The 14,702-nt window shown below is 42.0% G+C and overlaps 1 protein-coding gene across 2 annotated transcripts; it reads left to right on the top strand.

Annotated features, from left to right (window-relative positions):
• Window positions 1-364: 364 nt before the first annotated feature.
• On the top strand, window positions 365-12,657 carry LOC144497195 (tumor necrosis factor ligand superfamily member 6-like). 2 transcript variants are annotated; one of them, XM_078218068.1, is made up of 4 exons: window positions 365-731; window positions 9,504-9,546; window positions 9,692-9,754; window positions 10,106-12,657. In XM_078218068.1, the coding sequence occupies exons 1-4, from the start codon at window positions 507-509 to the stop codon at window positions 10,501-10,503; spliced, it is 729 nt and encodes a 242-aa protein (XP_078074194.1). In that variant the 5' UTR covers window positions 365-506; the 3' UTR covers window positions 10,504-12,657. The 2 variants fall into 2 exon arrangements, with proteins under 2 accessions (XP_078074194.1, XP_078074195.1); XM_078218069.1 differs by lacking the exon at window positions 365-731 and adding an exon at window positions 9,065-9,415.
• Window positions 12,658-14,702: the final 2,045 nt, after the last annotated feature.

The following is a 14,702-nucleotide window of genomic DNA, read 5'->3' as shown; positions in this document are numbered from 1 at the left end:
GCTGGTGATTTAACCTGACAATCGCCACACCTGAGTTGAGGGGCAAGGTTGAGAAGGCAGGGCCTTCATGAATATCCTTAGGCAGTACAGCAATTAAACCCACCGTGTTGGCAACACTTTGCATCACAAACCAGCCAGCCAGCCAACTGAGCTAGCCAACTCCCGAAAGGACAGATGAACTAGTCAGGCTGAGAGAAAACAATACTTGAAATTACGGCATTATTGGATTATTACACCAGACTTAACAAATGTGGCATTGACATGTGATCCAAGTCCCAAGACTGGGGCCACTTCCCTTTCCTCTCTTGCACATTTCCAAACTAATCTCTGTTTCTTTTTCTTAGAGGCTGATCTGATTTTATCCACACTTGAAGATTGGGAGCAGTTGTGCGTGCATAGTATCTGTCCACTTCAAGAGCTGTAAGGTAATTAGCACAAGGCACTGACAATTCAACTATTCTGCTGGTAGGAAATAAGCTTGAATTTGTGAGACTCTTTCTAGGATCATGGCAAAGAATAACCAGGAGTCAATGGCAGTTCTGGACATTTTGAACCCTTTGACCAACACAACACCACCTAAAAATATCATCGCACAACTGGAGAAGAAAGTGAAGCTACAGAAGGTGTTCACTGCTGTCGTCTTACTCTTGATTCTTGTTACGCTGCCGTCGCTTATTTGGAATGCAGTTTATATCTCCAAATTACAACAGGACATTGACAAACTAAAACAGGTACATTGTGCTGCAGCATATGTCAGCAATGTTTAAACAAATGTGAAAAACTGACTGCATTTATTATTATTTTGTAGATCTGGGGGCTGTAGATTTCCCATCCCGCCCGCCGCGGGAATCGTAGCGGGCGAGACAGAAAATTCAGTGGACCATTAGGGGCGGCATAGTGGCACAATGGTTAGCATTGCTGCCTCTCAGCACAAGGGACCTGGTTCAATTCCGGCTGTGGATGACTGTGTGGAGCTTGCACATTCTCCCGGTATCTGCGTGGGTTTTCTCCAAGTGCTCTGGTTTCCTCCTGCAGTCCAAAGATGTGCAGGTTAGGTGGATTGACCATGTTAAATTGCTTCTTAGTGTCCCAAGATATATAGGTTAGCAGGGTAAATATGTGGGGTTACGGGGTAAGTCTGGGTAAGAGTCAGTGCAGACTCGACGGGCCAAAATGGCCTCCTTCTGCACTGTCGGGATTCTATGATTCAAAGGTGTGTTGAGCTTGGGCAGGAATTTCTGGTCTTGGGACGAGTTGATCACTGCTAAGAATAAACTTCTTGTTTAGTGTGGGAATAGAATTTAAAAGTCTCATTCATCATTTAATACCTCCAAAAATAAAACAAAATAATGTTTTCCTATGTTGATTCATTGTTACACTTGTTATAGCAACGCAGAGCCTTAATAATCAAATCCAAGCTGTAAAGAGCATTGCACACCTTACAGGTCAGAACTTATTTGTTTCAGCAGTTCAAATATATCCAGGGAAAAGCTGCTGATTAAGGAAGAATGATTTGATTCCTTTTGTAAGCGAATGTACTTTGGCCAGTGTGTTCTTGAGCCTTACAGACAGCAATAGATTTTGCCGGTGTTTATTGAAGCAATCTGAGCTGACTCAAAGCCACAGCACTTCAGCTGACTTAAGTGCTTTTGGCTTCAGACAGGAACCAAAATCAGCCTGGGTTACTGACCTTGATCGTTGTTCAGCTAATGAGTGGACATTAGGTAGGAAAATGTCCTCCAGAAAAACAAAGTTGTTGCTCCCAGGTTGGGTTTACAGGATGGGGAGAATTCCTGGATTTGGGAACCCGTCCTTTAAAAGTGGCTTTCCCATCGCTTGGATTTCAGTCCGGGAGGACGGACTGGATTAGAAATCGGGGTGGTGACACTGGGAATACTGAGGAGGCTGCTGGGTACGGAGGCAGGCTGAGTGGAAGTCCAGCCTCTGGGATCTGGAACTGTGCCCAAACTTGAAGCATGAAACATCCCTCCACCCCTTGCCCTCCACACACTCCTCATGCCCCATCCATGCCAACCAATGCCTTTACCCATGGAAATATATCCTGCATGCCAAACTATGCCTCTCCTTCCACCCTCATGGTCCTTTATAGCCCTTATACCAACTCATGCCAACCAATATCCACCCACCCACAACCCTGTTCCCTTACATCCTTCATGCCAACTGCCCCAGTATCCACCATGGGCAGACCTTAGGACCTATGCAGAGATGAGGTGAGAAGTTCAATAAAATAAAATTCTAAGTGTCTTTTGCGGGCTTCACTATATTGAAAATAACAGTCATTCTTTACTACATTTAGATTCCTTCAACTAAATAAAATCTTATAACAACAAACATTTCATTCAAGGGCACAATCTTTTATAACAAGTATTGGAATGCATAGTCTGGAATACATAGTCCCATTTCAAACAGTTTGTAACCAATTATAGCTGGCAATAAAACTGTGAAATAGTAGGCACTCTACCCTGATAATAGATGGTTGTGACATCAGTCATGCAGCTGGTTTCAGTAATAGCCTATATCCACAGATTGAGTGAAATAGCAAGTGTTTTTTTCAATATTCCAAACATATTTTTCAGATTTAAAGGACAGGACCCTTAAATGCCTTGACTTCTTGACTGCTCCCTTTGACAAGTGCTTTTGACAGTATTCACATTGAGGATATGTTCAATTGTGTTTTGTGGCCCTACCACCATGCTAAATAGAATAGATTTTGAACAAATCTCTCAACTCAAGACTGGACAACCATGAGGCATTGTGGACTCTCAGCAGCAGCAAAATTGTACTCAATCACAAACTAACCGCATGGCTTGGCATATCCCCCACTCTACCATTGCCCCCAATGCCAGGGAATCAACCCTAGTTCAATGAAGGGTAGGCCATCCAGGGCCAGCACCAGGCATATCTAAAAAGTGAAGTGTCATCTTGAAGGTACAACACAGGACTACTTGCGTGCCAAAGGGCATAAGCAGCAAGTGATGGAGCTAAGCGATACCACAACCAATGGATCAGATCTAAGATCTGCAATCCTGCCACATCCAGCTGTGACCAGTGGTGGACAATTAAGCTACTGACAGCAGGAGGAGGCTCCACAAATATTCCCATCCTCAGTGATGGGAAAGCCTAGCACATCAGTGCAAGATCTAAGGCTGAAGCATTTGCAACACTCTTTAGCCAGTAATGTCAAGTGTACGATTCGTCTTGGCCTCTTCCTGAGGTCCCCAGCATCACAGATGTCAGTCTTCAGCCAATTCGATTATAGAAATAACTCAAAGCACTGAATACTGCAAAGGTTATTGCCCCTGATAACATACTGGCAATAGTACTGAAGACTTGTGTCCAGAACTTTGCCGTACCCCTAGCCAAGGTGTTCTAGTACAGTTACAACACTGGCATCTACCTGGCAATGTGGAAAATTGTCTGGGTATAACCTGCACACAAAAAGCAGGACAAATCCAATCTGGTCAAATACCACCTCATCGGTCTACTCTTGATCATTGGTAAAGCGATGGAAGGGGTTGTGATATTGTAATCATGCCACTGCAGACAATAAAACTTACTTTTTGGAAATGCATAGACTTCATTCTGACATCACTGTATGTAAGCCTATGAAAGGTACAGTCTCCTTGTTAGATGTTCACTATTGCCTGTGTTCCCTACTACTGCTGTTCACTACTGTCTGTGACTCTGCATCAGTAAGACTTCACATATATCAGTCAGGCATATCTATGTAACTGTTAGAATCCAGGCTAGATCAAAGCCTGTGCAGAACTGAATACAGTGCAGAGAGCAATAAACATCAAGTAATTATGTTCAACCAAAACCCTTGTCATTCTCACTATCTTGCTTAGCATAGCTAGCAGAGACAGATCCCTTGAGGTTCACATTGCAATCCTCAACATATAGGGTGGCAGCAAACTGCAAGTGACCATGACCGAGGTCTTCAACAGTGCTATCAAGGGGCACTTGCTGAGTAATAACATGCTCAATGACGGTCATTTTGGGTTTCGCTTAGGAGGGGGGTGTGATGGTGTGCTTAATACTGACCAGGCAATGGACTAGCCATATAAATTATTTGGCTACAAGCACAGGTCAGAGGCTAGAAATCCTATGGGATGCAACTTATCTCCTGATTCCCCAAAGCCTGTCGACCATATACAAGGCACAAGTCAGGAGTGTAATGGAATACTCACCACTTGCCTGGGTGAATGCAATTCCAATAACACTCAAGAAAGTTGCTGCCATCCAGGACAAAGCTTGATTGGTACCCTATATAAAAACATTCACTCCCTCCACCACCAACACGGACTGGCAGCAGTATGTACCATCTACAAGATGCACTGCAGGAGCTCACTAAGGCTCTTTGGGTAGCACATTGCAAATCCATGTCCTTTATCTTCTAGAAGGAAAGGGCAGCAGATACATGGGAACACCACCACCTGGAAGTAGTCCTTCAAGCCATTCACCATCCTGACTTCACCATCCTACACTGTCACTGGGACAAAACCCTGGAACTCCCTCCCTAACAGCACTGTGGTGTACCTACACCACATGGACTGCAGCGATTCAAGAAGACAGCTCACCACCACTTATTCAAGACAATTAGGAATGGGCAATAAGTGTTGAGCTGGCTTGCGAAACCCACAGTCTGTCAGAGTGAAAAAGAACCACACATGCACAGAACTCCGGCCTCCTTTCCTGCCCTGTGAAAATGGGAATTGCTGTATTCAGGGTGGGACATAGTATTTCTGGCCACTTCCACCATTTTTCTATGACTGAGAGTCTCTCAAGATGAAAATGTGAGCCAGGATCAGGCTTTCTGTGATAGGGTCAGAAGTTAACATTGGGATCACACACGAGCAAGGGTCACAAGGGCAAGGTACAGGAGAGCCAATACACCATGGCTCTCCACATCAGTTGTTACAATAGCATTAAGGAAGACAACTCCTTTCCACGGTTTGGTTTATAGATTTTCATTCAGTATTGAATGTTAGAGAAAGGTGTTGGGTTCCAATGGATGAATAGGCTAGGGGTACATCATGGCGAGGTGCCTTGAGGTACAGCAAAGGGTAACAGAGGGCTCGGCTTTCTCTGTGTGGCCTTGAGGAGCTCCTCCTGAACCCACAGATTTAATAATTAGACTCCTCAAACGCTCCTCATATGAGCTAAAGGATGGTAATAAAGTACCGAACTTTGAATTTAACTCCCTTTCTATCCGCTAACAGCCTTGTTTGACATATTTACGCCTCAGTTTCTGACTTTCTGATTTATTTTTAAAAAAATGACAGGATATGGCTTCACTAAGAATTCTGAGATGTACACATGGGAAGGAACCCATAGTATTGCTTTCATGAGAGGAGTCCAGTACAAAGATGAAGGGCTAGTTATCCATGGATTAGATTGTGGAAGCCAATTTGATTTTTTTGGTTTACTTTCTAATTCTCTGATCAAACACATCAATTACATGCTATATTTAGTTTAGTTTTAGTTTTATATTTAGTCCTTTTCTAACCCACATTCACGTTGTTACAGGTTTTTGTTGCAGTTGGAAGATTATTGTAGCTGACAATCCTTCGGTTGAATATTTTGTTAGTTGCAGAATTTCCCTAAGTATTAAAAGCAAATTAAGGACTAATTTAGGACTAATTGTTTTTGTGTCAGTGCATGATTAGGTTAGGTGGATTATCCATGGTAAATACGTGGGGTTATAAGAATAGGGCGGAGGGAAAGGCCTGTGTAAGATGCTCTTTCAGAGAGTTGGTGTGGACTCGATGGGCTGAATGGCCTTCTCCTTCATTGCAGGATTCTATGGATTCACTGACCAAGAATGCAGACTAAATTTTAATAAATCTTTATGTATCACAAATTCTTATATATTTGAAATGCTTAAGTTTTTATGCAATAATTTAAACTTTGCATGATTTCTTAATGAAAGGATGAAAAGGGCTTTAATAAAGGTTTATTTTTCTGTTGGAGTAGTTTCTTTTTATAACATTATTTTACCCAGATTCCTTTAACTGTGTCTGATGATGTGGATTGAATTGGCAAATGAAATAGAGTGGTGTAGAACGTAAGGGACGGGCAGAGCTGACATTGAATCATCGATCCCCAACAGTGCAGAAGGAGGCCATTTGGCCCATCATGCCCGCACCATCAACAATCCCACCCAGGCCCTATCCCCATAACCCCATGTATTTACCTGCTAATCCCCCTGACACCTAAGGTTCAATTTAGCATGGCCAATCAACATAACCTGCACAACTTTGGAGTGCGGGAGGAAACTGGAGATCCTGGAGGAAACCCAAACAGACGCGGGGAGAATATGCAAACCTGACACAGTCACCCGCGGCTGGAATTGAACACGGGTCCCTGGTGCTATAAAGCAGCGGTGCTAACCACTGTGCCACCGTGCCGCCCCATACACCAATGTTCTACTGCCATTGATTTATCTTTCCATTGTCATAATGTTAGCCTTTTTTTCTGTTAAGTGAGGAAGTTTAAGTCAGGTTGAAGAGTCTCTGTGTTATTGGACCTGTGCTGACCCTGACCAATGATCAGTTTCAGGATGAACAATAAGAGGTTTAACTAAAGACTGGGACTGAGTCATTTGATAAGGGTGTGGAATAGCAGACAATTCTGCAAAAGAAAATTTTTTGGTATACATTGTCCTGTTAAATTGGGGTTTCTGTGGAAGTGGGATAAAAGGCTATGGACCAAGTACTGGAAAATGGGATTGGAATGGTAGTTGCTCAATGGCCAGCACAGACATGATGGGCCAAAGGGCATCTTTCTGTGCTGTATGACTCTATGACTGGCATTACAGCCTAGAGTCCATGCTGGAGTTTACACTCCAATCAAATCTCTTCTTCATCTAACTCCCATCTCCCTCGTATGCTTATCCAGCTTCCCCTTCAGTGTGCTTCAACTGCTCCTTGTGGGAATGACTTCCATTTTCTTTGGGGTAAAGAGGTTACCTTTAAATTCCCCATTGGATTTCTTGGCAAATGCCTTGTATTGATTTAATGGTCTCTACATTTGCTCTTCCCCACAGCCCCAGAAACACATACTTTGGGCTGGATTGTAAGTTCCCAATGCACTGGGAGTGGCAGCGGATTGGTCTGATAGCACGTGCTCTCCAGCTAAGCAAAATGATACTGGAGTGCTGTACTGTGAATAACGTTCTCAGTATCACATCTCGGGGAGGATATTTTGCCCATGTCAGGAGTTTAATGGATGACAAGGAAAGCTTGCACAGACTAGGGTTGGATTCCCTAGAATATTATGAAGTTAAAGTTTAAGGGGTGATTTGATCGATGTTTTCAAGATACTTAGGCAAACTAATAGACTAAATAGAGATAGATTATCTCCACAGGTAGAGGAGTCTCGGACTAAGGGGCATAACAAAAAGAAAGTCAGGAGAGAAGTTAACAAACCCTTCAACATACAAAGGGTGGTAGAAGTTTGGAACTGTTCTGTAAATAGCATTTGATGCCAGGTCACTGAGTTCATTTTGAATCTGAGATCAATAGCTTTTTGTTAACCAGAAGTATTAAGGGACAAATTGGTCAAAGGGTATATGGAATTTGGTCACAAGATCAGCTATGATTCCATTTAGCCAAATTTTCTCATCTCTTTTTCTCTTTCCAGTTCAGCCCCTTTATAGTTGAAAATTCATTATATTTTTCCATTCTAACTTTGATCCTAACAATGAACTGAAATTGGGAGAAATGATTTGATTTGATTTATTATTCTCACATGTATTAGTATACAGTGAAAAGTATTGTTTCTTGCGCGCTATACAGACAAAGCATACTGTTCATAGAGAAGGAAACGAGAGAATGCAGAATGTAGTGTTACAGTCATAGCTAGGGTGTAGAGAAAGATTAACTTAATGCGAGGTCGATCCATTAAAAAGTCTGTTGGCAGCAGGTTGGTACGTGACCTCAGACTTTTGTATCTTTTTCCCGATTGAAGAAGGTGAAGAGAGAGTGTGTCTGGGCTACTTATGCTGGCTGCTTTTCTGAGGCAGTGGGAAGTGTAGACAATATCAATGGATGGGAGACTGGTTTGAGTGATGGACTGGGCATGACCCTTCGTAGTTTCTTGCGGCCTTGGAAATTCTCTACCACAGAAGGTTGTGGAGGCCAAGTCACTGAATATATTTAAGAAGGAAATAGATAGTTATCTGGCGTCTAATGGCATCAAAGGAAATGGGGGTATGGCATTGAGATAAAGGATCAGCCATGATCATATTGAATGATAGAGCAGGTTTGAAGGGCCAAATGACCTACCCCTGCTCTGACAGTACATAGAAACTATGGCTGGAATGTTAGCACCGTTCACGCCGGTAGGATTTTCCCATCCTGCTCCAGTGAATAGGCTGGACGCCAAATTCTCCGACCTCAAGGCATGATCTTACCAGCTGTTCATGCCACGCTCATGCTGCATTATGTTTCTATGTAATGTCATGGCCACTGCTTCTAACTACTCCTCGTATCCGCGTTGGACATCTATCCTGCATTATGTCCTGGAACAGAATCAATCAATACTCCTTTTCCTATATTATTATCTTGTACCTCCATTCAGTCAATTCAGTTGCTTTGAGCTTGGGAAAGGGTTACTAAACAACATAAAACATTTCACGAGTTAAAAACAAGACTGGTCTTTTTATTCATTTCCTTTCTTAGCCCAAGTGCTAAAGAGAATGAAAATGGAGAGCGTTGCAAAAGCTAATGCTTTTTGTTTGGAACTAAATGCAAATTTAAAAAGCCCATTGTACAAAGGAGGCTGTAAAAATATCTACAAAATGAATTTTGGAAAGATTATTAAGTTATGAAAGCAAGTAGATTAATAAGAGTTGTAGCGGTTGGCTGTATTACTGTAACATGCGATTTATGTGGTTACCATCTGTGTCTTGTGCAACTGCTTGCATCGAAAGGTGGAGATGGGTGCCTGAGCCTGCTTCAAAACAAGATTGGCCCATGTGATCTCTGTTTTAGAAAAAGTCACCTGTTTACAACCAGTAAACAAGGAAACAAATCAGGTCACTGTAAAACAATTTGCAACAGGCTAGCGACTAGCTCGCCAGCAGAACAAGAGGCAGCGTCTATAGGAAACAGACCATCCTGTGGCTGTATTGAAATTGGTTTTAGATTAGATTATGCAGCGAAGGAACCCTTATTCCTTGCAAATGCTTGCTGGTGAGAATCCCCTTCCAGGTCAGCCAACAAATGCATGGCCTGTGCCCCTTTCAGAGCTCAGGATTGAGAAGAAGTTGGGCTGGCTGAAAGTCTGCCATTTTGTGATTGTCAGCATGCTTTTCATAGCACTGGCCGGGCTTATGTTTGGTATATGTTACCTACGCCAACTCCAACATGATGTTGAGCAGATGAAGTTGGTAAGTTGTCAAATTGCAGAGTGTTGGAAATGTACGTACAAAAGAAGAGATCAGAGCCAGTAATGCTAAACACTTGTAATATTTTCAGAAAATCGATGGCACTCCACAGAATAGCGCAGAGAAGCAAACTGGTGAGTACAATTTTTTTCAGAAAACATCTTAGTTGAAGAAAAATTCATGGTGAGCGAGGAAATCACGCAACTGATGCCTTTATTCCTCACTGAGGGGATATTATGGCTTGTGAAGCTAATAAGATCTAAATTTGCTATGTTGTAGGAGCTGAGGAGCTGAGGATCATTAAGCCAAAGAATGAAGTTAAAATGGCTGCCCACCTCACAGGTCTGTAGATATTCTTGTGCGTTTCATAGGGACAAACAAGTGAAGAAAGGAAACCAGTTACTGGGAAAGAATAAGGAAAAGTAAATATGTGGGAAATATAAGTAAAAAGCTAATAGCTATGATAAACCACAATAAAAAAGAAGTAAAGAGAATGCAGAACAACGATACAAAGAAAGAGAAAGGAAGTGGTGTTTTTTTAAAATCAGTAAATATATATCTGGAAATTGTGGACAATTCAGTCTGCTTGACCATAAAAGATTAATGTGTACATCTAAAGCGGTTATGGTTTTTTCAGCATGTTTAAAGAAGCATTACATAACATATTTGCCGAACTTTGATATGCAATTGCAGGAAAAGCATCAACCGGTCATTCTGCTAGGCTGAAGTGGGAGATTTATTTGGGTCATGCCTTCACACAGGGGATTCAGTACAAGGATGGAGCATTGATCATCAATGAAACCGGACAGTACTTTATTTACGCAAAAGTCTATTTCCGTGGAATGGAATGCGAGTCAAATGCGTTGCACCAAACTGTAGTCAAACGCAATGAGTATTATCAGAAAGACCTGAATCTGATGGAAGTCAATGCGGTGAACTACTGTAGTGGCTCAGGAACATGGGGAAAGAGCACCTTTCAGGCTGGAATATTCCATCTGAGTGAAGGAGCGCAGCTGTTTGTCAAGGTCTCACATCCAAGCATGGTTAGTAATGACGAGTTAATGACTTTCTTTGGAGTATACAAGATTTGAATCAGGCCCGTGTGGCCTCCAAGCTTATTAGCGACCTTTGAACTTCAGATCACAATGCCACACAATAACTAACGTGACATCAGGAGGTTCAAAGGTTTTGCCCAAACTTTTTCCATCTGCTAATTGTTTTGCTCTCACTTTTTTTTGAAATGTTCATTATAAGTGGCAGGGTATTTGAAGTTGAAGAAGTCTGCAGAATGTAAGATTGAAACACATGTCATCTTGCAATTAAAATATGTACTTCAAGCTTACATTGTTCATTTACACTTTCCCCATTTCCAGTTTTCGTTCTTTATGACTTAAGTTGAGGTACAGTTCAACGGACACGAAAAGCCTTCAAAATTGTCCAGTGTAAATGATAATTTTTCATGTCAGGTTAGACAGTGTGCATTACCAAACTATTTTTACCAGAGGAAGGGAGGTATCATCTTTGATCCCAGCAGTTATTCACCAGATACCCATCTCCCACCTTGATTCAGTTACCTTTTAATACCTGTGCCTAACAGAAACCTATCAATCGCAGTTTGGGCATTTCCCATTGCCATCTTCATGGCAGCTTTTAGGCAGAGAGATTTCTAGATTTCCACTACCTTTTGTACCTTCTGATTTTTATCCCCGAACTTTTTCTGGTCTATCCCATCAGAGGAAATTGTTTATCTCTATCAAGCAGACAAATCGTCTTAAGTACCGCAATTATATCACTTCTATACTCAAGGAAATGCAAGCCTAATTTGAAACCTTTTAACCCTGCTGGTATCATTCTGGTGAATCTGCAGACCCCTCCATTGTCAACACATCCTGTCTGAGTTATGGTGAATGCAGTATATAAGGTGAAGTCTAATGAAGCCTGCAACTGAAATATATCTTGCATCCTTTTGTAACCCAGCCTACTTAAGATAAAGGCCAACACTCCATTAGCCTTTATAATTAGATTTTGTATTCCCTGTTAGTGATTCCTGGACACGAACACCTAAATCTTTCTGCTCTTCGGCAGTTCTTAACTTTTTTACCACTTTTTAAGTGAAAGACAGAGCGTGAAAAAAATCAATGGGCCCGGTATTACAAAGTTGCCACCCAGTGTGCCAAAGTGTGCCATGGTGTGGGAGAAGAATGCCGACTCCAAAGCAGTGCATGGCTACACCACAATGTGATTGCCCCTGAGTAGAGCTTCCAACCATAGGGTCCTGACTTTTTATGGCGTCTACTGCTTTCTGATTTCTATTCAATACTTTTAACTGGGGAGTGATTGCACTATTGACTCAGGGAACATGGACCCAGGAAGAGTGGTGTCCTGATTTAATGGGTTTAGACTGAATGGCTCCTTGCTGGCTGGCAGGGGCACGATGGACCAAATGGCCTCCTTCGATGCTGTAAATTTCCATGATTTGAAGGTGGGAAACCTCATAAATTCAAAACCAATCAAAGATTTGATTTGCATTTGCAGGAAAGCAATCGAAACAAATATTTATCACTCCTAAACTACCTTACCCTTTTAAAGTTTTGTTTTAAAATAAGACTATGAAATCCTATTGCTTTCTCTCCAGTTGAGGCTGTGCGGGACAATTTCCACCTTCCCTAGATAGGGTGGCCATATATCCCCCACTCCAACGCTGTGGAATAATGCGCTATGATGCCATGACAATGGAGCTTTCTTTTGTCTTCCGCCCCAATGGGGCAGCAGTTAACATCCGCTCCCATGTCAATCAGGAGCTGCTTCAGTCGTGCTGCAGCGTTGTTTATTGCATCAGTGCGCTGCGCCTTTGCGTTGTCCATGGACAGACCCTGCAATGAGGATTTGTTGCCTTATAGGGTTAGGAACGCTGATGGGAGCTGCCACACATTATATTCCTCCTGAAAGCTTTGCTTGTGCACACCGCAATGATATTTTTTCCCACACAAATCACCATGCCACAATTGAATCTTGAAATGGGGCTGGGGTTGATTTCTGTACTGCCTTTCCAGAGTTGGCTAACTTTGCATGTCGGTTAAGCTATGAAATTATGGGAATGGTTTTATGTTTTGCTAACTTTGCTCTTTATTGTACTGGCACAAGCAATGTTCATAATCAAATTCATTGCGTGTTCTAAAGTCACTTTGTAATCGGAAAAAGTCATTTGATGTCATTTCAAAATAAAGCTTTAATAGTTGCATTTATTTTTGCATCTTTATGTGAATACTTGAAATCCATGACGATGATATCTCAACACCACATTAGCAGCGAGTTGGATGTCACATGGCAGTTAACTGTTCAGAAATGAGCGGTAGTGAGTGTTTCTGGTGCTTAGCTTGGAATCTATCACATCTTTGGTTCAAGGCAGATTCTCATAGTTTGTTGAGCATGATTAAATACTGGCAACCATAGCGGGCAGCATGGTGGCACAGTGGTTCACACTGCTGCCTCACAGCACCAGAGACACGTGTTCAATTCCCGACTCGGGTCACTGTCTGTGCGGAGTCTGCACGTTCTCCCCATGTCTGCGTGGGTTTCCTCCGGGTGCCCTCGTTTCCTGAAAGATGTGCTGGTTAGGTGCATTGGCCATCCTAAATTCTCCCTCGGTGTACCCGAACAGGCGCCAGAGTGTGGTGACTAGGGGATTTTCACAGTAACTTCATTGCAATGTTAATGTAAGCCTACTGGTGACAATAATCAATAAACTTAAAAAGAACCAAATAAAAATCATCATCTAGTGTATAACATGCTGTGAATCAGGAGACTGTGCCAGAAAAAGGCTTTAATATGTATAACAATTGAATAGGCATAAATACTTGTACATCCAGTCAAAGAAGGATCACTCACTGTCGAAGCTGTAGAGGCAAATAGGTTGCAGTCAACCAGCTTTTCTATATGGTTGGACAGGGAGGGTCTGGACTTACCAGTTGTGCTATAAAGCTGGAAAGGTAAAACCTTAAACTTTGAGGCTATTTTCTTAATCTTACACAAATTTCCCTTGAAAGCGATTCACTGGAAACCAAACTCTCCATTTCTTTTGTGTGTAGTTTCTTTCTAGAGACCAATCTCTTAGTGTTTTTGCAAGTTCCTTTAAAGTGGTAATGGTGCCAAGTTTCATTGGCACAGTAGAGTAACCACCGTTTAGGCACAGGACCGAGGCATTGTTCATTGATCAAAAAGTGGTTTCAAATTGTAGCACCATTTTTAGAGTTTTCTTTTGAGTTTGGTCATCGCTCTTGGGAGGAAAAAAGACACTGAACTCTTCAAAGAAGTTCCAGTTTGGCACAGCACGGTGGCACAGCAGTTAGCACTGCTGCCTCACAGCGCCAGGGCCCTGGGTTCAATTCCCAGCTTGGGTCACTGTCTGTGTGGAGTTTGCACGTTCTCCCCATGTCTGTGTGGGTTTCCTCCGGGTGCTCTGGTTTCCTCCCACAGTCTGAAAGGCATGCTGGTTTGGTACATTGGCCATGCTAAATTTTCCCTGAGTTACCCGAACAGGTGCCGGAGTGTGGCGACTAGGGGATTTTCACAGTAACTTCATTGCAGTGTTAATGTAAGCCTACTTGTGATACTAATAATAAACTTTAAAATTGTTCATCCATCTGCCAACTGAGATAACAGATCAAGGCTTTCTTGGCCTGCTGCCCTAGGTAGATGCAAAACCTCCCATCGCACTTCTGAAGAAATGCAGAGGAATTCTCCCCTTTCTTTTGGTCGATTTTTATCCCTCAACCAAAACCAGATAGTTTGGTTGCTATCACAATGCTGTTTGTTGGACGTTGCTGAGCACAAATTGACGGCTCTGTTTCATAAATTTTTTAAAAATGACTGCACTTCCAAAATACCTCTTTTGCTGTAAAGCACTTTGGAACATCTTGAAATTATGAAAGGCACTACATAAATGCAAGTTCATTCTTTCTTTTCTTCTTTTCTGTCTGCCTTCCCTCCTTTCTTTATTTTTCCTTTCCTTTCATTCCTTCCTTTTCTTTTTTCCTTTCGTTTTTAGATTTCAAATTTGGATTAGTTACTTTAAAAAAAATGGATTAGCTACTTTTAAGTTGCAGTTACATAGTGAGAGTTTTGGCTGAGACAAGAAGCAGTTTAGGAGGCCATTTGGAATAAATCTTTTTAAAATTAGATTAGATGACCCACTAGTGTGCTGACGAATGAAGCATTCTTCACGTTGAGTTATTACATAAGGATGTACTGATTAGTGAGTCTTGCCATAAAACCTGTTTTTTGTTTTGAA

This window comes from Mustelus asterias, chromosome 8, assembly GCF_964213995.1.
Source record: "Mustelus asterias chromosome 8, sMusAst1.hap1.1, whole genome shotgun sequence".
NCBI lineage: Eukaryota > Metazoa > Chordata > Chondrichthyes > Carcharhiniformes > Triakidae > Mustelus > Mustelus asterias.
Note: the sequence above shows the minus strand (reverse complement) of the source record. Positions and strands in the feature narration are given on the sequence as shown.